Here is a 26,176-nt window from a genome sequence, read left to right as displayed (position 1 = left end):
AGATTACCCTAGTCTTAAACCATTAGGAGGATGAATGTCTGACCTTGTATCACTGGTTAAGGGCTAGACTTGTTCATACTTTTATACAGGCTGAGCCTTACCCCTAACTTGAGGGTCATACGGTGTAAATGTTCTTGGGCTGTGGAAAGATGTCAACGCTTTTTAAACACAGCTCTAGGATTTTCTTATTTTACCTTTATTTAACTCGGCAAGTCAGTTAAGAACAAATTCTTATTTACAATGGAAACAATAGAATAGATGTAAAAGTGCAATCCCCGCCCATCTGGCACTCAAGGCAGACTAGAGCAAACTCTGTTAGTATTTGAACGATTTCAAATAGTATTTGAACCGTGGTCTGGTGGCCTATTCATCAGGAACTGAAGTAAAGTTACAATTGTAATTACATGAGGCAGTTAGTAAATTTACCGAAGGCCCGGCCTGGCAAATGTCATTGTGGCTAGTAAACCACATTTGAAACGTGTGACTGGAATGATATGACATTGTGATGTTTATCACATGGTTTACATGTGATGGTCTTTGATGTCAGTGTTCAATTGGCATTGACTTTGCAATCAATTACAAGAAAGACCGATAAAAAAAAGAGAGATCGAGAGAGAGAGAGAGATGTTTTCGTGCACCAGTGAATGTTTTGATACTGCTACCGAGAGTCAACCAAACATGCTTGCAAATTCCCACTTTCACTCTCAGCAGTCTCAGCAGTAGTTCCGCCCCATAGACAAACCACTAATAAAGAACACAGCCCTTTACACCCATACCCGTATACGGGTTGAAAGTGACAGATTTGGACACGAATAAGCACTTAAATTGGAGCGCATTGGCTGTACAGTAACATGCTATACATGACGTCAGAGCTCAGGCTTTGCGCTCCACAGCTATGAATGGGTTTTGACTGACAACCATTCTGATCATGAGCACCGTGAGCGACAAGAAGTTGCCTCCCCCCTCCCTCACGCTAATTGGGCAACTTTTAGCAAATGTTTGGTTGTCTGAGTGAGGTCAATTCTGTCAATTACAAGGACTCTATGTATTTTGAAAGATGAGACGATGAGGATTATTATAAATACCGCTCCGATGTCATACAAGCAAGCCAAACACCTGTCAGTCTTCACATGTCCATATCATATCTGATGTACAGTTACAAGATGACATGGTCTTATACCCTCTGGGTCGTCCTGGACACAATCAGTCTATGTCTGTTGTCTTGTGAAGACAATGTGCCGCGTACCACGCATCTGAACGCTCTCACGACTCTATTCCATGCGCACCACATGTACCATCTGCTTCTCTGAATTGCCTTGTGAAAGCCTTACACTGTAAGATCCTATTTTATAACTTAGTCATGTTTGCAATAGACCAAGCTTTTAAATGATGCTCACCAGACCCTGACTGCGATTTAATGGACCACTTTACACTCTCAACCAAACGTTTAATTTTGAACTATACACTTTACACTCTCAACCAAACATTTAATTTTGAACTATACACTTTACACTCTCAACCAAACATTTCATTTTGAACTCTACACTTTACACTTTCAACCAAACCTTTAATTTTGAACTATACACTTTACACTCTCAACCAAACGTTATGACTAGCAGCGTGCTGTTCCCCTCGAGAGTCACTCCTGTTTGTTTATCCAACGTTGGATGAACGTTAGATCCTTGTCGTTGTACGACCAGGGTGCTGACCACAACGTTCAGTTTCTCCCGGCGTTCCTAAAACAGAGGGCCGCGGCCACGCCTTGGATCGCCGTGGAGTCCCCTTGGTTTAAAACTCAACCTCTCTGCACCGCCAGGCCCTCCTGTGGATCTGTGTGTGTGCTTGAGGTCTCAATTCTGTTTCAGTTATTTCATTTGGCCGTTAAATGAAAGACACTTTTGCATATTGTTTTCATGTATAATGCATTGTAGTTCAGCCCTATATTTAATTGGACTCTGCATATCAGTACTACTACTAAAGATAAATGAAGATATCAGCAGTGCTTGTATCAGGTACTTTAAATTTGAGAAAAACAAATTGCAAAGACCTAGGCTATGAATGCAAATCATTATGTTATAATCATTTTGAACTTGATATTCAAGTGTACTACTACAAAATCACAAAAGTCTCAAACCATACCATAGACTAGTTGACAGTTTAGCTGATAGAGTGTCTGTTGACTATTATATATTTTTTAACAGACCACCAAAGTAATTTTTCTATAGGCTACCCTGCAAGGCTTGTATTTTGCTGGGAACAACACAACCTCCATCTGTTGGGTTGTTGGTAGTAGGAACAGGTGTAGTGTTTACAGGGCTAACATTAGCACACCACTGACATGATAAAAGGCCTCGTAAATAAAAGGGTGTCAAACAGATACAAAGGTTTCTATGGAAGCCTTTCTAGCCTGGTCCCATATCTGTTTGTGCTTGCCAACTTGGTAAGACCGAATAGACAGGTTGGGAACCAGGCTAGTTTTTTGTAGGAGTTCCACAATTCACATCAAACGCTTTTAAATCTCCAATAAAAATTGTTGCCTAACAACAGTTTACAATGTTAAAAGGTGTTGCCTAACAACAGTTGACAATGATAAAAGGTATTGCCTAACAACAGTTGACAATGATAAAAGGTATTGCCTAACAACAGTTGACAATGATAAAAGGTATTGCCTAACAACAGTTGACAATGATAAAAGGTACTGCCTAACAACAGTTGACAATGATAAAAGGTATTGCCTAACAACAGTTGACAATGATAAAAGGTGCTGCCTAACAACAGTTGACAATGATAAAAGGTATTGCCTAACAACAGTTGACAATGATAAAAGGTACTGCCTAACAACAGTTGACAATGATAAAAGGTATTGCCTAACAACAGTTGACAATGATAAAAGGTGTTGCCTAACAACAGTTGACAATGATAAAAGGTGTTGCCTAACAACAGTTGACAATGATAAAAGGTATTGCCTAACAACAGTTGACAATGATAAAAGGTACTGCCTAACAACAGTTGACAATGATAAAAGGTGTTGCCTAACAACAGTTGACAATGATAAAAGGTACTGCCTAACAACAGTTGACAATGATAAAAGGTGTTGCCTAACAACAGTTGACAATGATAAAAGGTGTTGCCTAACAACAGTTGACAATGATAAAAGGTGTTGCCTAACAACAGTTGACAATGATAAAAGGTGTTTCCTAACAACAGTTGACAATGATAAAAGGTGCTGCCTAACAACAGTTGACAATGATAAAAGGTATTGCCTAACAACAGTTGACAATGATAAAAGGTATTGCCTAACAACAGTTGACAATGATAAAAGGTGTTGCCTAACAACAGTTGACAATGATAAAAGGTATTGCCTAACAACAGTTGACAATGATAAAAGGTATTGCCTAACAACAGTTGACAATGATAAAAGGTATTGCCTAACAACAGTTGACAATGATAAAAGGTGTTGCCTAACAACAGTTGACAATGATAAAAGGTGTTGCCTAACAACAGTTGACAATGATAAAAGGTGCTGCCTAACAACAGTTGACAATGGAGACATATGTTTGTTGGTGCAATGCAATAGGTGTGTTGTTCCAAGGAAGAAATGTGAACATGTTTATAGTGGAAAGGGACAGAGGCCTATTCCAAGTTGTCAGTTTGAATCAAAATAGTGATAAAGCAGACACGCAACACAAAAGACATGATGGGACTTGAGCTCCATATTTTCTCGCTATAGATGGCTGTCACTCAGTCAAATCCTCAATCTAACAACTTAAAAATACTTCACCTCAGACAAAAAATATCTAAAAAAGTTTCCTCAATTAATTCCACAGATAAAATGGCCACCTATAAATGTCACGCTGAAATAGCCCGACAAGCCGCCATGGCGATACTCTACACCTCAAGTAAACCCAAGTAAGACCTCACATCAAAAAGTATGCTGCCAGACACACACACATACGGATGCACGCACACACGTCACCCCTCTCCTCACCACCTCTCCTGATGGAGAGGGTGTCTTGGCCACGTGACACCTCCAAGCCAAGGTGCGCTGTCATATGGTGTAACGGGGTGTAACAACTGTTTCTTACATATACCACATGGCACAAATAATATAATATAACAGAATTAAATAGAATGGATCATTGGTGAAAAAGGATGAATCTATAATTTAAAAAAGCTATAGTGAATATGAAATAACACACGTAAAAATATCTATTCATACTCCAAATAAATGAATACCAAAAATTCAACAGTTATATGTATAAACCGTTATTATCTGGCCAAAGCCTACGGGGGCTTTGTAGCTGTGTATCTACATCTTTGCATACGGTTGCGATTTAATCAGTTAGACCCATTTCATCACTAAAGAGAAAGCTGAAATCTGTGTTTACAAGCCAGGCATTTAATTATATAGTTTGTAGGATATATCAGTTAGAAATCAAATCAAATCAACACACAACAACAACAAATAGTAGCAAAAGCAACAAAAATGAACCGTGATTATGAAAATCTATCTTGCCACAGCCAATGTATTTCTTTGCAGCTTAGCACTGTAGAGTCCTCGCATATGGTTGTGATAAAGTCCATTAGACCCATTTTATCACTAAAGAGAAAGCTTAAATCTGTTCATTTCACACACGCGTTTTCAAGCCAGGCATTTAATTACATAGTTTGCCGGAGATATCAGTTTAAATGGAGTTAAGTTGTCTAGCAAAGACAAAAGCTTCTCTCTGGAGCCACAGCTGTCAACAAGGCCTTTCGCTGGTCCGTTATTATTCACTGACACAACACACAACACCATCCGCCACCACAGCTTAGATTCTAATAGCTGAAACACAGCTGAAATGTGTATGCATAGATATGGATGGAAGCCAGTGGTCAAACTAAAACAAGAGTACACATCTCAGTCAATATGGTTCTTTAGTTCTTGAAATAAAAAATATACTGTATTTAAAAATACATCAAATAAGTAGAACTGACTGGAGAAACACTGCCATACAACAAGAAAACTACACCGTGGCACAAATACACAGTCTACTATGTGCCCCCATGTTGGGCCCCCGTGTTGAGCCCTCCCTCTGCCGTGCTCTCTCTAGGCACAGAGGCAAGCCAGGGCGTAGGTGGAACAAGGTGACGTGTCTAACCAGCTTTCTCACAGACACACAACACGTCACACACCAAATTAAATATACGTTGATTAATTATGTAGGAATAGACACATTCAATTAAATTATATTAATAACTTTAAGAGCAGAGACTGTGCGCCAAAGATGGTGGTTAAATTAAAATACTTCACTCAGGCCATTTACCATTGAAAAAGAGTGTCAGTTCCTGTCTACTTAAGCTGTGATAGCATGGGTCTGGTCGACTTAGTTCACTGACTTCCATTGAAACAGAAAAAACGAGGGAGTGGGATGTCTCTCTTCCTCTTCCGTCTCTGCTGTGCGCAAAGTAGAGAATCCCGCATATGCGAAGAAGCTTCAGACCTTTAGCTGTCGGGAAGAGGGTTCCAGAAAACATGGATCTGCAGCCACTCCGTAACTTAAATTAATAAGCCATACTAAATGCTTTTTAGTGCTTTATAAATGATTGTAATGCATATAATGCTTAGAATTTGCAATGCTTATAAATGTTTATAAATTCACTATTACTACTAATTTATTGACAGTGTATTTACTATGTATAAATAGTTGATGCATGCTGACTAGTTAAATTAAAGTAATATTTTATATTATAAAGTTATTATAAAGTGTTACCATAAAATCAATCTGTCATTCAGGCCAAATTTACTATATGTATTTCACAAAAGCATGTATTCACTAATCTTGATATACAAAAGCCAAAACATTGACCTTTAAATTGTTTAATCATGCTTATTAATGAAAGTTATTGTAAAGCGTTACCCAAAACTACAGTCCTTATGTCTCATTCAGTAGGGGATTTACAGTTTGTGTTTCACAGCAGCATTCTAACGGATCTTGATAAGAGAAAGCCAAATGTTTATCTGACATTTTACAAGTTTAAGTAACCCAAACGGTACAATCTGTCGTTGTAGCCTACACGTATTTGCATCCGCACACAGCAGTAGCACATATCCCCTAATCTTGATAAGCGAAAGCCAAAACATTTGTCTGACCTTTGACCCAGGTGGGAGTTGGGTAAATCCAGCCCCTGACATGGGATAGGTCCTCATGGCTCCAGCTGGTAGGTTAGCTCCGGATGATACATCTGGATGTGGAGGAAACAGGAACGACAGGACCATGAGACACATGGGATCGAGGGAAATTTATGTTGTGTTAATTCTTGACTGTGAAGAAACCAGAAAATCACAATGACCTATGTTAAAATGTTGTCATGCTATCCTAGTTTTGCTTGTTATGTTTGTATCATGGCTGTTCTTGAAATTAAAGGACCAGTCTACTTCACAAGCTCACCTTAAAAATAAAAAATAAAAAATATTGGCTCCGATAAGAAAATACCACATTTCTATTATTTTATTATTATTTTATTTAACCTTTATTTAACCTTTAACCTTGCCTATAACTAGGCAAGCCAGTTAAGAACAAATTCTTATTTACAATGACGGCCTACCCCAGCCAAACCCGGACGACGCTGGGCCAATTGTGCGCCGTCCTATGGGACTCCCAATCACGGCCGGATGTGATACAGCCTGGAATCGAACCAGGGTGTCACGTTCCTGACCTGTTTTCCTTGTTTTTGTATGTGTTTAGTTGGTCAGGGCGTGAGTTGGGGTGGGCATTCTATGTTATGTGTTTCTATGTTTAGGTTCATTGTCTATTGGCCTGATATGGTTCTCAATCAGGGACAGGTGTTTTACGTTTCCTCTGATTGAGAACCATATTAAGGTAGGCTGTTCTCACTGTTTGTTTGTGGGTGATTGTTCCTGTGTCTGTGTCTGTCGCACCACACGGGACTGTTTCGTTTTCGTTCGTTTGGTTAGTCTGTTCCTGTTCGTGCGTTCTTCGTGTTTTATTGTAAGTTCTCATGTTCAGGTCTGTCTACGTCGTTTTGTTGTTTTGTAATCTATTCTAGTGTTCTTCGTGTTTTCGTCTTGTCTTTAATAAATTCATTATGTCTGCATACAACGCTGCATATTGGTCCGATCCTTCTCGCCTCTCCTCGTCAGATGAGGAGGACGACTTAGACGAGCGTTACACAGGGACTGTAGGGACGCCTCTTGCACTGAGATGCAGTGCGTTAGACCGCTGCGACACTCGGGAGCCCAAAAAGAAGTTGTACTCTCAAAATACTGTAATCTTTATTAAAAAAAAACTAAAAACCCCAGACAAATAGTGTAAAAATACAAGTTTCACAATTAGTAATTGTAATTTACATCGATATTACAAGTTTTATTCGTGTTTTATAAGTACTATATTGAGATGATATCAACACATGCACGGTCAAGTTAGCCCGATCTGCTGCCTAGATCGAAAAATCCAAAACGAGACCCATGCCATGCATCCTGCAGTCTAAAAATAGCAGCAGTTACACCCCCATCTACCGCATATCTACCACATATTTCCCCTCTTAAAAACACCACAACATTGACCTTCAACCTCCAACCCGAAGTCTTTGAGACGCAGTCACACACTCCAACCTACCTTGATTGGCGGTGGAAGAGTAAGCCATGGAGTTATTCACTCCGACGTTGTTTAGGCATCCTTCAGACGACCCGGCGGGACCGTAGTGGACGGCTCCGGCTGTGATTGTAGCACTGCGGACAGAAGCGGACGCCACGAGAGGCGTGTTTTAGTTTCCTGACTAACTGATTGAGTGATCTGACTACCTGCACTGCTCTGTCCTCCCTGGCTAGTCTATCTTGCTGACTAACGAAAAAGTAAACGTATGAAAGAAAATTAAATAAAGAATGTTGCACACTCTATATACAGTTTATCCCAATGATTTAATGGATATTAATTACACCAATGTTTTGGGCATTATGCCCCTTCTGCAGGGACGCTACCGAGACTAGTTTTAGATTTCTGACAGACTGACTGTCTACCCTCCCCTCGACTGTCCGTGCCGGGCTGTTGCTATATCTTGTGACGGGGGACCTCAAGTCTCATATTCAAAAGCCGTTAAGGCTGTATATGGAACACAAGTGTAAAATCAAATGCCTCGGCTGTCTGGGGATATTTACTTAGGGAATAACGGAGGAGATCAGATTAAGGTGAAGACATGACTTACTGGTCACAAGAGTATGACGATTAAACTTACAAAACAAGGACAGAAACTAATACATTAAGTAACTTATAAAGCATTTTATAAAGCATGTATAAACAGGTATAATGGCTTAATCATGAAAGTTATTACAATTTTGTAGCCTATATCTGACTGAAAAGTACCCTGAGAACAAACTTTCAGTGAAGCCCATGCTACACAACACAAACATGTACTACATTTAGGAAACGTTTTTGATAAAACTTTGCAATAAGGTACACTTTCTAAAGCGTTTCTAATTATGTTATTAATGATTTATAATGCATTTACAAATGATTAAATAACCATTAATGTAGTTATAAACCTTTTAAAAACTCTATATGAACGGCACCCTATTGTAAAGAGTTTTTCCCTTATATCTGACTGAAAATACTTCTCAAACCCACAGTGGAGCACACGTTCCACATAATGTCAAAACAAGATCAAATCAGAACACATTTAAGAAATAGTTTTAGCCTATACTGTATCTAACTGAAAGGCACCCTCAATACTGTACTTCACAACCCACGGTATGAGTGGAGCACGTTACACATTAGTCATTTGTTGTCAGTCACTCCCTATTCCTAGACAGGAAGCAGAAAGCCGTTTCTAGATCACACAGAAGCATATCAACGTGCTGTCTAATCGATTTGACCTCCCTATAACTCATCCCTATAACTCACCCTTCAGAGTACAGCAAGCGGTTCTGCAGGTGTAGTTTACCTTTCACGTGCTGGTCCCAGTCCTGAAAACACACATCCAACCAAACCCAGTCAGATAGATAGACCCTGACTCACGGAACGCTAACCCCTACCTCAGTGCACCCCCTTGAGCACAGCGACATTCCCCCCCTGTGTGTCGGGCCCTGATCATGGGTGGCTGGATTATAATTAAAGGGGCAACGACTTGGAGCGGAGAGCAACTGCTTCTGGAGCAGCTACAGTTAGCCTGGTCTCAGATCTGTTTGTGCTGTATAGCCAACTTGTCATGTCAATGGGATATATGAGTCCCAAAGGAGTTGGCTAGACCACACAAACAGATCTGGGACCAACTGTAGTTGGCTCTGTGGTGTAATGATGTTACAGCCTGTACACCACAGTAAAACTAAACTGTTCCTCACACCTCCATTCAAGGAGGCCATTTACAGTTCAGTTCACACACACTAATGAACTAGTAGTTGTTGGGCAAAGGATCTATTACAGAGCTTAACATTAGAAAGAGCAAGATGCTAAAGGGATTGAGTTCAATATTTACACCATAGAATTAGGAATTCGTATACTAGAATCTACATGAACCTTCTTATGATGGGATAAAGGTCAGCCATTTTGGTCAGGAAGTTGTGATCAGATATTGTGTAAAATAATGAATTTGAAGACTGCATCTGCACTGTGTTTATTAGCTAACCAGCCATTTTTAGAGGAATATTTCCAATATTCAAATGAACTGCCAATATGTCAACATTCCATTCAGACAATGCAGTCAACCCACAGCCATACACTGGCTGAAATCAGTTGATGATAGGACTGAGACAAGTTGTAAATGCAACAAGTACTGATTGTATCATATAATAGCACTCATAGCATTCCAAGAAAACTACAATTGAGACATGAATGGTCTGTTTACATATATTTTTTTCACGCCATGATCTGCTTCAACTGTCCTCGTGCTTGTCTCCACCCCCCTCCAGGTGTCGCCCCACTTCCCAATTATCCCCTGTGTATTTATACCTGTGTTCTCTGTCTGTTTGTTGCCAGTTCGTCTTGTTCATTCAAGCTAACCAGCGTTTTCCTGTCAGCTCCTCTCGTTTCCCAGCCTCTCTTTCCTCGTACTCCTGGTTTTTGATCTCTGCTTGTCCTGACCCTGTACCCGCCCACATGACCTCTCTGCTGTCCCGGACCCTGTGTCTGCCTGCCGTCCTGTACCGTTGCTCCACCTCTGGATTACTGAACTCTGCCTGTCCCTGACCCTGAGTCCGCCTGCCATCCTGTACCTTGGCCTTACCCTGGATCTTCGACCCCTGCCTGCCTTGACCTGTCTTTGCCTGCCACTGTTGCGAAAATAAACATTGTTACCTCGACAGTCTGCGCCTGGGTCTTACCTTGATTCCTGATCATTTTAGAGGCTATTTATACAGAAAATTGGTATAAAACCTGTATAAACTGTATTTATAATTATATGACAATATTTTAGGTTGACAATAATTCTATTACACAATTTCCGATATATCACACGCCTTACTGTTATTTTCCTGCATAATTAAAATCAGGATTATGCCTCTGCTGCCATTCATTCCAATGAGACTGGTTTGGATTTCTACCTGACCAATATGGCTGCCATTTTCACTCCATTCTGTAACTTTGAGGGTTTATGACATAGCCTCTCTAGTAATTTAATAGGATCTCTATGGTTCACGCACTACATTAAATGAAACGTATTGATGATATATGTTCACTAGAATAAAACCATATGTTATCCCACATCGTCTATGCCTGCATCTCAGTTTCAAAGAGCAATACATTCTAATAGGAGTGTCACCAAGCTTGTTCAATGTAATTAAGTATTTCTCTAGTCTAGACTTTACAGGAAGTGACATGTTTCTCCACAGGAAGTGACATACTGCCCACAGGAAATGATATAATCCCCGTCCAGTGAGCTCCACCCACCTTGAGGTTATAGACCTTCTTCTCACAGATGGTGCACTGGTGGGGCAGGTGGGATGGCGTCACGGCGTGGAAGTCATTCAGCTGGTGAGGTTGGAGTTGTACGGAACCACCTGTAGACAGGGTCTCCTCTCCCCCCTGCAGGGGCTGCTTGTGGTATCCCACAAACCCCTTGGTGCCACCCATGCCTGCTCCGAACGAGGAAGTAACTCCCCCACCGCCGGAATTTAACTTGGGGTCAGAGGTTGGCTCCTCTGGATTGTACAGTTCCTCTCTGGCACAGTATGGCTGCCCAGTCCCCATCCATACTGTGGCAGTATTGGAAACCATGTCCAACCCTTTTCCCGCGTGGCTCATGTTAGCTGGGCTTTTCCACTGCTGCTCATTTAAAGCGTTCTTGTTCTGATTGTATTGATTCCCAACACCGAACCCAGCCTGTTGTTGTTGACTCTGACCATAGAAGTCAATCTGAAAGCCTTGGTTTGTACTCTTTGCCTGAGTCATGATCGGCACGTACTGTCCTTGTCCCTCTCCGGCTTCACTCAACGCCACCGACGTCCCCCCTATGAAGCCATACTGGAGACGCCTATCCGTATCTGAAGCTTTCTTGCCGTAGTCTGATCCACCATGCTGGTTGGCCTGTTGCTGCTGCTGTTGGTTCCCAGAAACACCCCCACCTCCGTAATGGTTCAGCCTCACATTACCATGATTCTGGTTGAATCCGGCCCCTACCAAAGTCCCCAGGGCAGAGTTGGGGGGTGGCGGTGGTGGCGGCGGTGGCGGCGGTGGTGGAGGCAGTTGGAAGGCTAGGGCACTGGAGTGGAAACCACCACCAACTGCTTGGGGATTACTGACCATGGCCGAGGCGCGGAGCTGGTTGAAGAGGGGCTGGGACATGGCCACATTGGCGAGGACCTGATTGAGGGAGAAGATAGATGAAAAAACATTAGTCTCGAAAACAGCCGAGAGTTATTTGAAAAGTGTGTGAAAATAAAAGTTTGCATTTCAGAATAAAATTCCCAGATATGTAAATATAAGAAAACCAACCAACCCTGTTAAAGACCTGATTGTGGAAACTGTATGACACTGTAAGTATGTCAAAATAAAAGCTTGCATTCCAAAGTACAAAAAAAAATACAGGCAAACCAATCAATTCTGTAACAGACCTGATTGAGGATGCTGGCTACGTTTGCAGAGTTTGCGTTGCCCCCCACAGCACTCTGGGCCAGTTTAAGGCGGTGGAAGGTGAGCTGGGCCTGGAGCTGGGCTAGCTGGATGCTGGCGGGTGTCAAGAGGAGCTGTGTGTTCTGGTGGTTCTGGTGGGTCCCACCCCCACCACTCAGCTGGCCCGGGCCACCACCCACTGGCTGGGGCTTGTTATCATTGCCGTCGGACACGCTGGTGCTAAAAACAAACAGGGAAAAGATGGATGAGAAAATGTAAACAACCGTAGCTATAAAACACAGCTTTTAATCAGAGGTTTGGGTCCCACTGTTTAAAATGAATAAATAAATACATGATGTAGCCTTAACATTCAGCTTCTGTGGAAGAACTACAATTCGTATCAGGATCATAGACCATTGCATTATAGAGGAACCGGTAGCAGTAACAGCTTGTTTCGCACCACACATGGTTAAACGAGACAACAACGTTTTGCAACCAGCTGTAGACATTAACACTTATCCACATACCCACATACCCACCACACAACCCCAGACCCTTCCCGGATGCAAACGCATTTGACTGGGCCCTGTCCTTTCGTGTTCTGATGAATGTGCTCACATGCTGGCTAAATTTAGTATCTTGCACTATCAATCAAATCATCTAAAGAACCCCATGACTTGACACAGCCCGACCCGACCAACCATCTCCCCCGATCCAACACTCTAGAACTAGAAGGCGAGAGACCAATTGGATTAGGGGTGGGCAAGGTCCCAAGAGAAAGTTGTTTTAGACATTGATGGACACGGCAGCCATGTTGTTTTCTCACATACATGTTGTTTTCTCACATACATAGCCCTGCATAAGGGACATTTTGTTTGTGAAACTTAACAACACAGCTTCTTCATAGGGTTAGTGTCTGCTGGGTTCAAATTGTGAAATATGGACAAGAGATTGATATATATATTTAGATTGTTGTGGTTTTGTTCGGAACATGGAGAAGCAACTGAATCTTTGTGAGGATTAGCACCTCTTGGTTTGTGGTGCTACTGGCTTGTAGAGTTGTGATATGGTCTTACGAAGACGTACGTTTCCACATCATAAAGTCATCGCGTCAGTGCTGTCGCTAAATTAGACATCATTTATATTATAGACCACGGAGTGGATTTTGCTATTGAGATTTCACCATTTTAACAACCGATCACATTTGAACGATCATATGCCATCATTATTCAATAGATTATTCAAATAATATTTTTCCATCGTATTAGGCTACTCTTTATTTTACAAAATAGTCTAACATCATACACAGTTATAGTGCACCTGCAACTTAAATTTTTTAGAGACATCTTGATATTAGCATACTGTATTACACACTTCTGATAGTACACATGTCCCTCTGTGACCTAATTCAAACTTGGACAATTACCCGCTATGACTTAACGGTCACAAGATGACCTCATATTGACATCCTCATACAGTATTATTACTGTGTATATCATATCACTATGACTTTGGTCTTACGGTCACATGTTACTGTATAACATCATCATACTTTGTTTGCACCATGGCACCAGAGCTTCGTGTTAAATTACATACTAGCTTGTACTGAGGCTAAGACTTTAGGACCCCACAGCAGCTGCCCTTTTAATTGCCTGTCTGTCTTTTCATCCTGGCAACACCACCACACGCTAACTCTGTAGTAGTATACGTAGCCATCTTCAAAAGTCCTGCTTTACGGCCTGCACGCTGTAAAACCACACAAACAACAACTGCCCCGGTGGCCCCTCGTCGTCCTTCTGTTAGCTGAGATTGAAGTGCCAGTAATGTCACAATGATACCCTCTGTCTCAGTCAGAACAGACCAGACTATAGGCCTAGCTGCCCAGATCAGATGAAGCTGTTTATGTCATGTCACCCAGTAAACGGATAAAGACTGTGATTGTCACGGTATAGGTGGATAAGCAGGGTGACTTGTGCTAGAGCACAGGATAATATGAGAGGTGATTTATAAATACGGGTTTATAAAGTAAGCAAGGAAGCAAAAAGATTGAATAACATAAAATACTTTGCAGCATATTGTTTTCTTTCCACAAGATGCTTTGAGCACCAATACCAATATGTACTTTATTTAAAAGCTACGTAAGTAAGTGTTGAACTAGATCTCTTGGACACTTGACAGGGCGGTCAGCCCCCTGTGTTGCATGTTGTACACACTCTTATCAGTACAAGCACGCTGATGGATCATATAAACGCAGCCGCAGCCGATGACTCGCTGCTAAAAATACTAGTCTCTCATCTGTTCTGACACACAGCCCTTAATAGACAAATATGGCCTCGGCTCTTACTGAGGCAGCTGGCTCTGAGTAGAGCAGACCTGGGTCCAAATAGTATTTGGTTCTTTCAAATACTTTAGCTGCTCTTGATTGAGCTGGCATAATGGGACCAATGGAATAGTCCCAAAACTTCAAACCCCGCCCACCTGGCATTCAGGGCAAAGCTCAATCAAACAGCTAAAGTATTTTAAAGACAGAAAGTACTATTTGAACCTAGGTCTGGCTCGCTGAGTGCTGCTAGCCAGGCCACTTCAGACCTGTTCACATCTTGTAATACGAAACAGATTTAGTAGTAGAGGAATAGATCCATGGATGCGTCTCAAATGGCACTGTATTTTCTATATACTACTACTTTTTACAACGGGCCCTCTTCAGAAGTAGTTTTCTACATTTATTTTATTTTATTTAACCTTTATTTAACTAGGCAAGTCAGTTAAGAACAAATTCTTATTTACAATAACGGCCTACACATAGGGAATAGGATGCCATTTAAGACGCAACCCAGGTGTCAAGTCGTCCCGGACAGTAATTTATTAATTAAAATCAGGTGGTGGGATATTGGAGCGTGATCTGATAAGCCATCATTAGATGTCCCCTGAAGAATGTGTGTGTGTGTGTGTCTGCCTGTCATACAATCATTAATAAATTCAAACCAGGTGTTAGGGGTATTGGAGCGTGATCTGATAATAGATCATTAGATGTGCTCTAAGGGATTGGGGGCCTTTACACCAATCAGAGATGTATACAGTGTATATTACACTGACTGATGACAATATGAATGTCACACTGTGAATTTCTCTGGAGCGATCCTCAGCTGAAGATGACTCTACATATGGTAAGTTGCTCTTATACCTGTGTATTAACTAAAGCAACAACGTTGTATGAAATAGTACCTAAGTAGTTGCATTATAATTGAGTTAAACATGTTTTTTTATTACAGAGGAATAAACTGTTGCTTATTAAAAAACGCTGAGTCCCCTGTTGTTTTACTCTTGACCTTGTAACTGACTAGGCTATTAGGCCCAAATGCTTGTCTGAGGTCCTATTGTGTGTCTGCTGTCTGCTGGGAATCTCTTACCATGTCATAAATGCTGGATCCAGTCTCCTATACGCCAGAAAAAGACTCTCGCACACACAGGGTGACGTCATTGCTGCCTTAGCTTATGTCGCCATGGTTCAACAAGCTCAACCTTGAGTGTATAGTTGGAGGTGTTCGGTTTTAGAAACACAATAACGACGTAGAGTGAGCTAATATTTCCAACAGGTACATACCGGTATGTCTATTTGTACACCAGCTAAAATATAATTACGATCTCATAAATCACTATATCAGAGACAACATCGTGAATAAATATAATACAGAAATGCATCACAAATACAAATTATTAATCATCCATAACAATATTAGCAATATCTAATCCTATACATATAATTCAATCAAATCAGACTAGTTTTAACTGTGGTATTTGTCATGTTCTCGTGTGAAACTATTTCATGCTCCTGTTTTTAATGGTGTAACAATGTGGACGGGACGGTGTTGTGCTGTGGGTATGGCCACATGCTTCATCATTAATTAGTAGTAGTTATTATAAGCAGGGAAGGGCGGAGAGCTCACAGGCATTGTTATGCTGCATACAGGTGTTGGATTTTAATTTCACCAGTATTGTAATGGGTGCGTGTTGGTGGTAGGGAAGTCAGGCGCAGGAGAACGAACTTGGTATAAACGGAGTCGTTTAATAATGCTGACCAAACACCAAAAACCAAAATATATAAAAATAACAAAGTGGGTACAAAACCCGTCGCACACCAACACATACTAGCACAATCACATACAATAAAACAATCTCCGACAAGGACATGAGGGGAAACAGAGGGTTAAATACACAACATGTAATTGATGGGATTGGAACCAGGTGTGAAGGAAGACAAGACAAAACCAATGGAAAATGAAAAATGGATCAGTGATGGCTAGAAGGTCGGTGACGTCGACCGCCGAATACCGCCCGAACAAGGAGAGGGACCGACTTCGGTGGAAGTCGTGACAAGTATTGTCAAAGCAAAATAATCCTACAGCAAAATAATTTGAACATTTAGTCCATAATGTTGCTTGATCGTTGGTTAGCTGGACAAAATTAGGCTACATGAAATCTGCAATACTGTTAGTGTAACCAACCATGTGTTGGTGCGGGTTTTCAATGAATTCATGTCAGTCATGAAGTTCATCTGCATTTCCTGAGGTGCATGACAATTCTCATCAACAAAAGAGTGATCAAATTAATATCCAACATCTGTGCGTATATGGTAATATGTGATAATATGTTAAACGTTGGAAATGTAGTTCATCTAAGCAGTCATTTAAAGAAACAGGATACTAATAATGTTAATGATGTCAAATTGCCTTAAAGTGTATGCGTTCAAAAACAAAAATATAGTTACTATTTTGTTATTCATTTGAATTGGGTTGTTTCTCTCAACATGCTGAGAGAGACCATATTGCCGTCTAACTTTTACTAACAGAAAACAATTAAGATAATAATAATTTATTAGCTAATTTAACCGTTTACAATTTTATTCATAGAAAATGGGCAGCAATTGAAATAAATGAACGATAGACATATTTGTATTTGTGCCGCTACTAGGACACAAATATTATAATTTTATAAAGTTTATATAAAAGTATATATTTTTATTATCTATTTAATTTAATTATATGTCCACATTTGTTAACATATACTTAAGTTATATGTATTTAACTTATACTTACTGCATACACTGTGTGTTTCAAAACATTAGGAACACCTGCTTTTTCCATGTTCCCTGTGGAACGCTTTTGACACCTTGTAGAGTCCATGCCCAGACAAATTGAGGCTGTTCTGAGCGCAAAATGAATGGGGTGCACCTCAATATTAGGAACGTGTTCTTAATGTTTTCTACACAGTGTATGTTATAAGTATCATTATAATAGTATATGTTTTGGGCAAAAGCATGCTAGGAGCAAAGGCATTCAAATTGGTTGATTATTATTGTTTCCCACACATACTGTTGGGTTCAACTTAATTCAATAACTTACATTTACACAAGGAACAGTTTATGTATTATGAAACATAAATTATTTGTCCAAACAACGCTTCAAGCAAATGTGTTACTAGCAAAATTGCATATTGTTGTGTAAAAGATACTGTATACAAAAATGCTACTCACAAATTCAAACAAATTCTTAATGAATCATTCTAAATGAACAAACACAAACACAATCCAGCAAAAGCAAGTCCCTCTATCTAGGCTCCCGACTTTCCTTCTCTCTCTCCCTTGTTCCCTCTTTCCTCGCATGCAACACAAGACACTATTTGGAGCAGCTGGTTCCCTCTCCTCTGTGTGTATAACCAATTTGTCATGATCAGACTTCTCACCAACATTCAAACACACAGTCCCCCTCTCCTCTGCAGCCTGATAGATGACTGTACAAACCATTATCACCCTTTTCTGTTATGTGACTGTCTCAAAGCCCAATGAGTGTTGACTCCATAACAAATGAGGACAGAGTAGCTTAGCCGTGTAGCATGTCTCCATAATGGACTCTGTAACTTACACTACATGCATATATGGTACATTGCTAGTAAATACAGTATATGTGTATGGCTATATGTATGGAGTGTGTGCATGTATGGCGCATTACACGGACGTACTATATGTAGCCTGCATGTTGGGGACTGCATTTCTAGGAACATAATATCGATATAGCACATACATACTTTAAATGAATAGAAACAGTATATATTAATTAGCTCAGTATATTATTGACACTATATTTTAGTCTCACGCTGAAAATTTTGTCTGTTAGCCGAGTGTTCCTGCTATTAACACGCACTTGAACGTGAATGAATATGTAAGAACTGAAATAGTCAATTGAACATACTTAGGGAGAAGGATATATGATATGAATTAATCGTGTCCAAACAAATAAAATAATTATTATATTAGTAGTTCAATAAAAATGCCAGTGATAAAGCTTCATGTTGATTCATTGAATAATTAAAAAGGACACCAATGACATAATTTGATAAATAAATCTGAACTAAATCATTTGAACACATTATTTGTGGACAAAAGTAAAAGTAGCTAAATAAAGTCAAAACCTATTTGAAACAAACTCAAAATCACTCCCACTTTCCAACAAATCCCAAAACCCCCAGTGTCTACCAGTAAGTCATCAGACATAGGAAAAATATTTGGATATAAGTCCATATTGTTTGGACATAAGCAGGGTTACTCAACCAGTCCCATTCAAGTAGAGATCCATAGTTCCTTCCACACAACACTTAGAACTTAGAACACTTCTGAAGACATCAAAGAGAACTCTTCATCATAAAGTTCTACACACCAAATAGGCCAAACCCTGCTAGCTTTATGAGAGGAAATATACTACTTAACTGGACCCTAAGGTGCCGAGTGAGTGAAGTAATTCAGGGAGCACAGTTCAACAGTGAAAGTGTGTGGAACAAGACGGCCCATGCTTTCCCCAACCAAACCAAATGTATTTATAAAGCCCTTTTTACATCAGCACTTGACACAAAGTGCTTATACAGAAACCCAGCCTAAAACCCCAAAGAGCAAGCAATGCAGATGTAGAAACACAATGCAGACGTAGAAACACACAATGCAGAAACACAATGCAGACGTAGAAACACAATGCAGACGTAGAAGCACAATGCAGACGTAGAAGCACAATGCAGACGTAGAAACACAATGCAGACGTAGAAACACACAATACAGACGTAGAAGCACAATGCAGATGTAGAACCACTGCCCAAACACAGCAAGCCTACAGAGAGATATCAATTTGATTTTTGGATTTGAAGAACTAAAATCCCCATTAGCCGACGCCAATGGCTCTATAGGTGGCCGTAGGCTACAACCCACCACTACACACCCCTGCACAACACAGAGAGCTATCAATCTGTACAACACAGCAAGACTACAGAGAGCTATCAATCTGCACAACACAGGGAGCCCACAGAGAGCTATCAATCTGTACAACACAGCGAGCCTACAGAGAGCTATCAATCTGTACAACACAGCCTTGACCCTATACTCCTATACTCCTATACTCAACAGAGTCATCTCCAGTCTTAGAACCCCCCCCCGGATAAACAGAAAAGTCACACCAACCTGGAGCAGCGGTTGCACTGTAGGAGTCCTCTCTATGTTACAGCCCACTAGCAGCTACTGTAGTTACGTTATGACCTATGTCTAGTGGCTGAGGAGGCATGAGACTTGCTTACTGCCCGTCTCTCTACTAGCACTGTGACTAACTGTACACCAACTCCACCACCCCAACCCTTTCCTATGTAGTTAAAGTCAACTCCACCACCCCAACCCTTTCCTATGTAGTTAAAGTCAACTCCACCATCCCAACCCTTTCCTATGTAGTTAAAGTTAACTCCACCACTACACCCCTGCCCTTGCGAGTGTACTGACGCTATAGTCTAACACACTGCCCTGTGAGTCCCTGTATGAGAGTGTACTGACGCTATAGTCTAACACACTGCCCTGTGAGTCCCTGTATGAGAGTGTACTGACGCTATAGTCTAACACACTACCCTGTGAGTCCCTGTATGAGAGTGTACTGACGCTATAGTCTAACACACTACCCTGTGAGTCCCTGTATGAGAGTGTACTGACGCTATAGTCTAACACACTGCCCTGTGAGTCCCTGTATGTGAGTGCCCCTGCCCATATGCAAGTCCAATGTTGTTCATGCTAAGTTTACCACTATACCACTACCCTCGTTCCTTCCCTGAGCTGGTACCCCAGCCCACCTGGTTTATTATTTACCACCCGATGTTTTGGGAGAGATGGGGGCCATTTTGAGGGTCAACTCTACTAGGATTCCACTATGACAAAAAAATACAGTATTTAGACAATATGTATATTTTATAGGTTTAAAATAAATTATATTTAAATTACTTGGCTGTTGCAAGTTAATATAATGTTAACGATAAGACATCTAAATACATAAAACAAAAACAAAAATGTCTTCTTCTAAATCATAACGTAGATATTTTAGACAGAAGCTGGAATATCCGGTCGGATAAAGATGGTATTTATAAAGGTGCATTACCTTTATAACGTATATGAAAATAATGATTAGGTGATATGTTCAACCCACACACACACACACAGACAACTATATTGAGAATTATATTAATATTTTACCCTATGGTACATTTATAATAGGAAACTTTTAGCAACAGGTTTAACAACGCAAAGCCTATCGTAAATGGATCTAGCAACACGCGCCAATGAGCGTAATGAGAGATTTCTTCCCCCATAACGTTTTCTTTGCACACATATTAAAAACAGCTGCAGGTAAGCTGATAATTTTCTTGAATAAATTGTTTCTTTCTATTCTTCTAATATTATTGTTATTATTTTTTTTTACAAAGAACCCCTTTTCATTAAGAAAATATTTCGAGCGGCTTTATGAATTATTAGGTGTTAAAACGGTATGTTTACTGACAATGTAGTAATGCTTTTGTAACAACTCCATAGGACTACTTCATCTATCAGTTTGCACCCAAAAACGAATGTTCACAACGTCGTGTAGATTGTGTATTTTAATTTGACAACGAAGGAATATTACTGCATCTTCAAATGTGTTTTATCAAGATATTTCGATTTATCAATTTTCCTAGGCTTATCAGAATTAGATAAATGTCCACAAACAAATTAATGAAAGTAAATTAATAGGCCTACATAAACTTTAATTAAGTTGTAAAGTTTCATAGCATGTTTGGATAATGTTTGATATCGTCTGTTGTGTACAATGCATAGCCTATGCTGTTATAACAAAGAAGAAGACTAAACAGAATTAATAAGAAGCCTACGACACAGATTTATAATACAACGTTAGCAAATGCGGACAATATAGGATATTTAAATCAATTAACTTTTCTCCAACTTTTTCATCTATTTGAAGAAAAAATTTACAATTTGTTTTCTGCCTTTTAGTCACCAGATAGCAATATTCTACCCCATGTTTGTCAACACTGTAATTCTCAAAACTCAACATAAAGATCTAAATTAAATTCGATCGATATTTGAAACACTACCCACATCGGACTACATTCCTAACTTGCCAGAAAATTGGTGAAGGCGACTATGTCTAATATCCTGTTAATATATCCTTATTGTGCATTAATAACAATTATGGTTGGGCCATACTTCGAATCAATAAACTGTAGGTCTACTTTATTAACATGCGGATAGTTAATTTGGTGACATCTCACCACTTTTGCGCATTGGTTTCCAGCTCTCATAAAGACAAGCATTTTACCTAAACTCCCAGGCATCCTAATTCCCTGTGAGGTGCCAATGCAACAGATTTACATCCCCTCCATCTGTTGCAGTTTAGCTCGGGGCGGTCCATCCGGTGGAGAGAGAGAACAAACTGCTTTTAGTGAGCCTATCTCCAACTTATTTTAAAAGTCCGGGGAACAGGACATGACTGGGCCAAAATGTTAGGCCCTAAATTCAGTGCACCGTGCAACACAGTTCTTTCCACCGAGTTCCTCTAAGGACAGCAGCCTACAAGGTGACGCCTGTGGCCTACAGGTCAACTCCCCACCTCGCTGACGGTAAATATCATTCAGGGAGCATCAATTTGATTGCGCAATAAAAACGTTTATATTGAGTTACCAAGAAATGTGCCTGCAGAGGACGAACGTTTGCCTAAAAAGTACAACATTAATATCACAATAATCATCATTAATATAAAAAAGTGACAAGCAAAATTGACAAGCAGAATTAATGCATATGACCTACAAACCTGTTCACACAAATGAAATTGACAGATTAGCAATTAAGCCCCTTAATCAAAGCAACCCCACCATCCCATCACCTCTGTATGAATACAATCTTTAATGAACCTAGTCTAATTGAATCCCACTAGATGGCACTAAATGCGTTGCGCTGTGGCTCCAGGAGTCCCTGTGGAGATATGATTTAACCATATGAGGGCACCATTCTCTTTCTGATGAATCTAAACCTGGGGTCTCCAAGCCTTTTCCCAGAGAGAAACCCTCCTGCAGGTTTTCACTCCAACCCCAGTTGTAACTAACCTAGTTCAGTTTATCAACCAGCTAATTATTAGAATCAGGTGCGCTATATTAGGGTTGGATCGAAAACCTATAGGACGGTAGCTCTCCAGGAACAGGGTTGGAGATCTATGATCTAAACTGTGTCATGTCTGTCTATCATGTCTCTGTCATGTCTGTCTATCATGTCTCTGTCATGTCTGTCTATCATGTCTCTGTCTGTCTGTCTATCATGTCTCTGTCATGTCTGTCTATCATGTCTCTGTCTCTGTCTATCATGTCTCTGTCTGTCTGTCCTCACCGCTTATAAGAGTTTGATTATTGATAGAAACGTGGCTCAGTCGGTAGCTTATGGTGCAACACAAGGGTCATGGGTTTGTTTCCGGCTGGGGCCACCCATACGTAATGTATGCGCGCATAACTTTAAGTTGCTTTGGATAGTTATTATATTATTCAAAACTGCAGCCATAAGTAGTATTAGAATGCAAGATAAAGAGTAGGTCATAAAATGGTCCCGTGTGGCTCAGTTAGTAGAGCATGGTGCTTGCAACACCAGGGTTGTCGGTTTGATTCCCACAGGGGACCAGTATGAAAATGTATCCACTCACTACTGTAAGTAACTCTGGATAAGAGTGTCTGCTAAATGACTAACATGTAAATAAAAGCACCTGCCTGTTGATAATTAATATAATAAAGAATAATGCATTTAGGATGATGGCCGTCTCTCTAACACAGGTGTACGCCGCTACGCTGTCTTTGTCTCACCCGAACGCACACCAGTGGAGGCTGCTGAGGGGAGGACGGTTATAATAATATCTGGAAATTAGCATCCTGGAAACTTACTTACTTACTTACTTTATTGTCCCCATGGGGACATTTTGTTGCAGTGTCATGTACACATTTAAACCATGTATTTCATACCATCCCACCTATTCCGCTCCAGCCATTACCACGAGCCTGTCCTCCCCAATTAAGGTGCCGACAACCTCCTGTGACGCACCCACCCAAACCCCCAATCTCATGAAGAAGACACGGATCAGGTTTTCAAGTCCATCAACCCTAACCGTGCCCCTTTTCCAATACGGAACAACCAGTCAATCACATTCCACAACCTTAATGAACGTTTTCTACAGATCCATCACATAACGCTCGACTGCTTACTCATCACGTGGTTTTCATGTTCACTGAGGTGAGGGAGGGTGAGTTATGGATGGATGGGTCAGCTAGATTACTCATCATGTGGTCCACATGTTTGTTAGGGTGAGGGGGGGTGAGGCCTGGGCTAGGGGTAAAGTATGTATGGACGAGTCCGGGGGGTCTGGGTCAGCTAGATTGAGCCTGAGTTTGCAGCTCCAGGGGATCAAATACATGGTATATGGCACAGCTGAGGGAGCCTCTGATTTATAGCTGCCCAGGAACGGGTGAGGAATCCTGGCCACAGACACATGGGCAGGATCCTGAGGAGCCTGGAGGACTGGAGCTCCATGAGGCTGATGGGTGGTAGCTGTGGTAGTGTGTGTGTGTGTGTGTGTGTGTGTGTGTGTGTGTGTGTGTGTGTGTGTGTGTGTGTGTGTGTGTGTGTGTGTGTGTGTGTGTGTGTGTGTGTGTGTGTGTGTGTGTGTGTGTGTGTGTGTGTGTGTGTGTGTGTGTGTGGTCTAAGTATAATGGCAGTGATTGGCACATTCCACCTGACGTTTTTAAAAGGTAGAAATGTATGTTGCAGGTTAAATGTGGGTTTTTTATTAAGTAAAATAAAAACATTTACTTTAGGGTAACACACACTAAAAGCATCACGTCCCCTCTGTCCTCTGCTGTCAAATAAATGTTGAGTCACATGGTAGCAAACACACATACTCTCACAAATCCTCTCTCTCTCTCTCTCTCTCTCTCTCTCTCTCTCACACACACACACACCGTAGCTCTTATTTCAGCCACCAGCTATTAGGAAGGTGTAACATAGGATATCGGGGTCACAGAGAAACACGCAGGTCAAATGGAATCTTCTGGTCGAAGACAGCTGGACCATAACTGTGTTTCAGCACTAAGAGCATTCCTGCTAAAACGATCATACGTGTGTGTGCTCATTCCTGCTGTTCGGTGTGTGTGTGTGTGTGTGTGTGTGTGTGTGCCTTCCTGCTGAAACACACAGTGTAAATACCTAAATGAGTGTTTGACACTGACTACCAGTGGAAGTGAGGAATTAGAGTACTATGGAAATACAGTGACACCTGTTGCAATAAGTAAAACATTTACTTAAACAGGAAGTTAAGGTTATAAACAATGGATTTACCTTCATCTATACCCATCATTGCCTTCATTATAACTATCAATCATTGTAACCATACAGTAGTAAGTAGTAAGCTCACTTTAACGGCAATTTAAGAGAAAAATAGTCTGAATTCAACCAGACAAAATATCAACCAAAACATATTTCAGAAAAACGACTAATTGATTGATTCTCAATGGACCAACACTTAAAAATGTAATGCGTGAATACAACACATTCCTACGGCTAATGTTTTTCAGTAGCTAGATAATGTCTCTGAGGAGAGCGTTATTTCTTCAGCTGGTGTTTCTGAGCACGAAGCTAGCTCATAATACAGCTAATGTTTTTGAAACTGTTCGTCAGTACTTATCCACTGTATCGAATGCTCCTCTGCGGTTTGCATTGTGAGGTGTGCATTGAGCTCTGCATGTGTGTGTCTAAGGTGGTTGGACCTTCTACAGATTGACACAGGAGCCCCCTAGGAACTGTAGATGGGAGACGAGAGACAGAGAATGTCTAACTTATAGAGGGTGGCCTTAGGGATCACTTCCAGGTCAATAGGTCAATCCTTCGCTGCACTATCAGGTCGACGACACTACAACCCTGCCCAAAAACAAAACCTAACCCCTACCTCCTGGATTTAGCACTAGATCGGAAAGAATTGTGTAGATCGGAAAGAATTGGACAGGTATAAGCAATATAAGTGTAGATCCAACTTGGCTTCTGATAGGATAGTTCCGATTGAGGTATTTGCTCATACCTCTCCAATGCTTTCAGATCTACACCAGGAGAATCACTAGTTTCTTTGGCAGACAGTGAATTGGTTTGGCTATAATATAAAGGGAGAATTGCTATAACAGCTGTCTGACATTCAATTTTCCTGTTCTGTTGTAAAATATATTTATAGCTTTACTAGTGTCCCCTTGTGGATAATCAATTCTCCATTTTCATTGGCTGAGCTGTTCCTGTGACAGATTAAAAAGCCATCTTTTTTTCCTGATGAAATTCCACAGTCAAAACAACAGTGAAATCCAATGTTCCACTGACATTTTGGACAATTTGAAGAATGAAGTGCAGGTCCTTGCCACTCAGGAGTCTTCCCTCTCTGCAGACAGCAACACAGGAGCTTTTTTTGGAGTACAGGGTGACGTATTCGTATCTCCCCCTCTGTCCCTCTCTCTCCTTCTCTCCCTCATCCCTCTTTCTCCCTCTCTTTCCCTCGCTCTCCTTCTCCCTCTCCCTCCCTCGTCCCTCTATCCAAAGCAAGCGTAGCATTTAACCATCTGTCAGCGCCATCAGCCAGCGACTGCCAATCACACCATGTCACACCCTGGTAACGTGTGCCTCATCAGCCAATCGGAACGCAGTTTCCCCTCCACCTGCTCACCCCCCCTCCCTCCCAGCCCTGACCCCTACCACCCCTGCTGTCCACACATGAAAT

General features: G+C 40.9%; 1 protein-coding gene across 2 annotated transcripts in view; it reads right to left on the bottom strand.

Annotated features, from left to right (window-relative positions):
* Window positions 1-26,176, bottom strand: part of rbm20 (RNA binding motif protein 20) — a 75,483-nt gene that overhangs the window by 12,755 nt on the left and 36,552 nt on the right. The window contains exons 1-6 of one of the 2 annotated variants that reach the window (XM_071389313.1): window positions 19,543-19,816; window positions 12,044-12,281; window positions 10,881-11,792; window positions 8,901-8,962; window positions 7,620-7,732; window positions 6,134-6,225 (exon numbers count right to left, since the gene is read on the bottom strand). In XM_071389313.1, coding sequence (XP_071245414.1) covers window positions 6,134-6,225; window positions 7,620-7,732; window positions 8,901-8,962; window positions 10,881-11,774 — 1,161 coding nt within the window. In that variant the 5' untranslated portion in view covers window positions 11,775-11,792; window positions 12,044-12,281; window positions 19,543-19,816. Of the gene's footprint in view, window positions 1-6,133; window positions 6,226-7,619; window positions 7,733-8,900; window positions 8,963-10,880; window positions 11,793-12,043; window positions 12,282-19,542; window positions 19,817-26,176 lie in introns of those variants that run through there. The other variant, XM_071389312.1, reaches the window with a different exon arrangement.

This window comes from Salvelinus alpinus, chromosome 2 (assembly GCF_045679555.1).
Source record: "Salvelinus alpinus chromosome 2, SLU_Salpinus.1, whole genome shotgun sequence".
NCBI lineage: Eukaryota > Metazoa > Chordata > Actinopteri > Salmoniformes > Salmonidae > Salvelinus > Salvelinus alpinus.
Note: the sequence above shows the minus strand (reverse complement) of the source record. Positions and strands in the feature narration are given on the sequence as shown.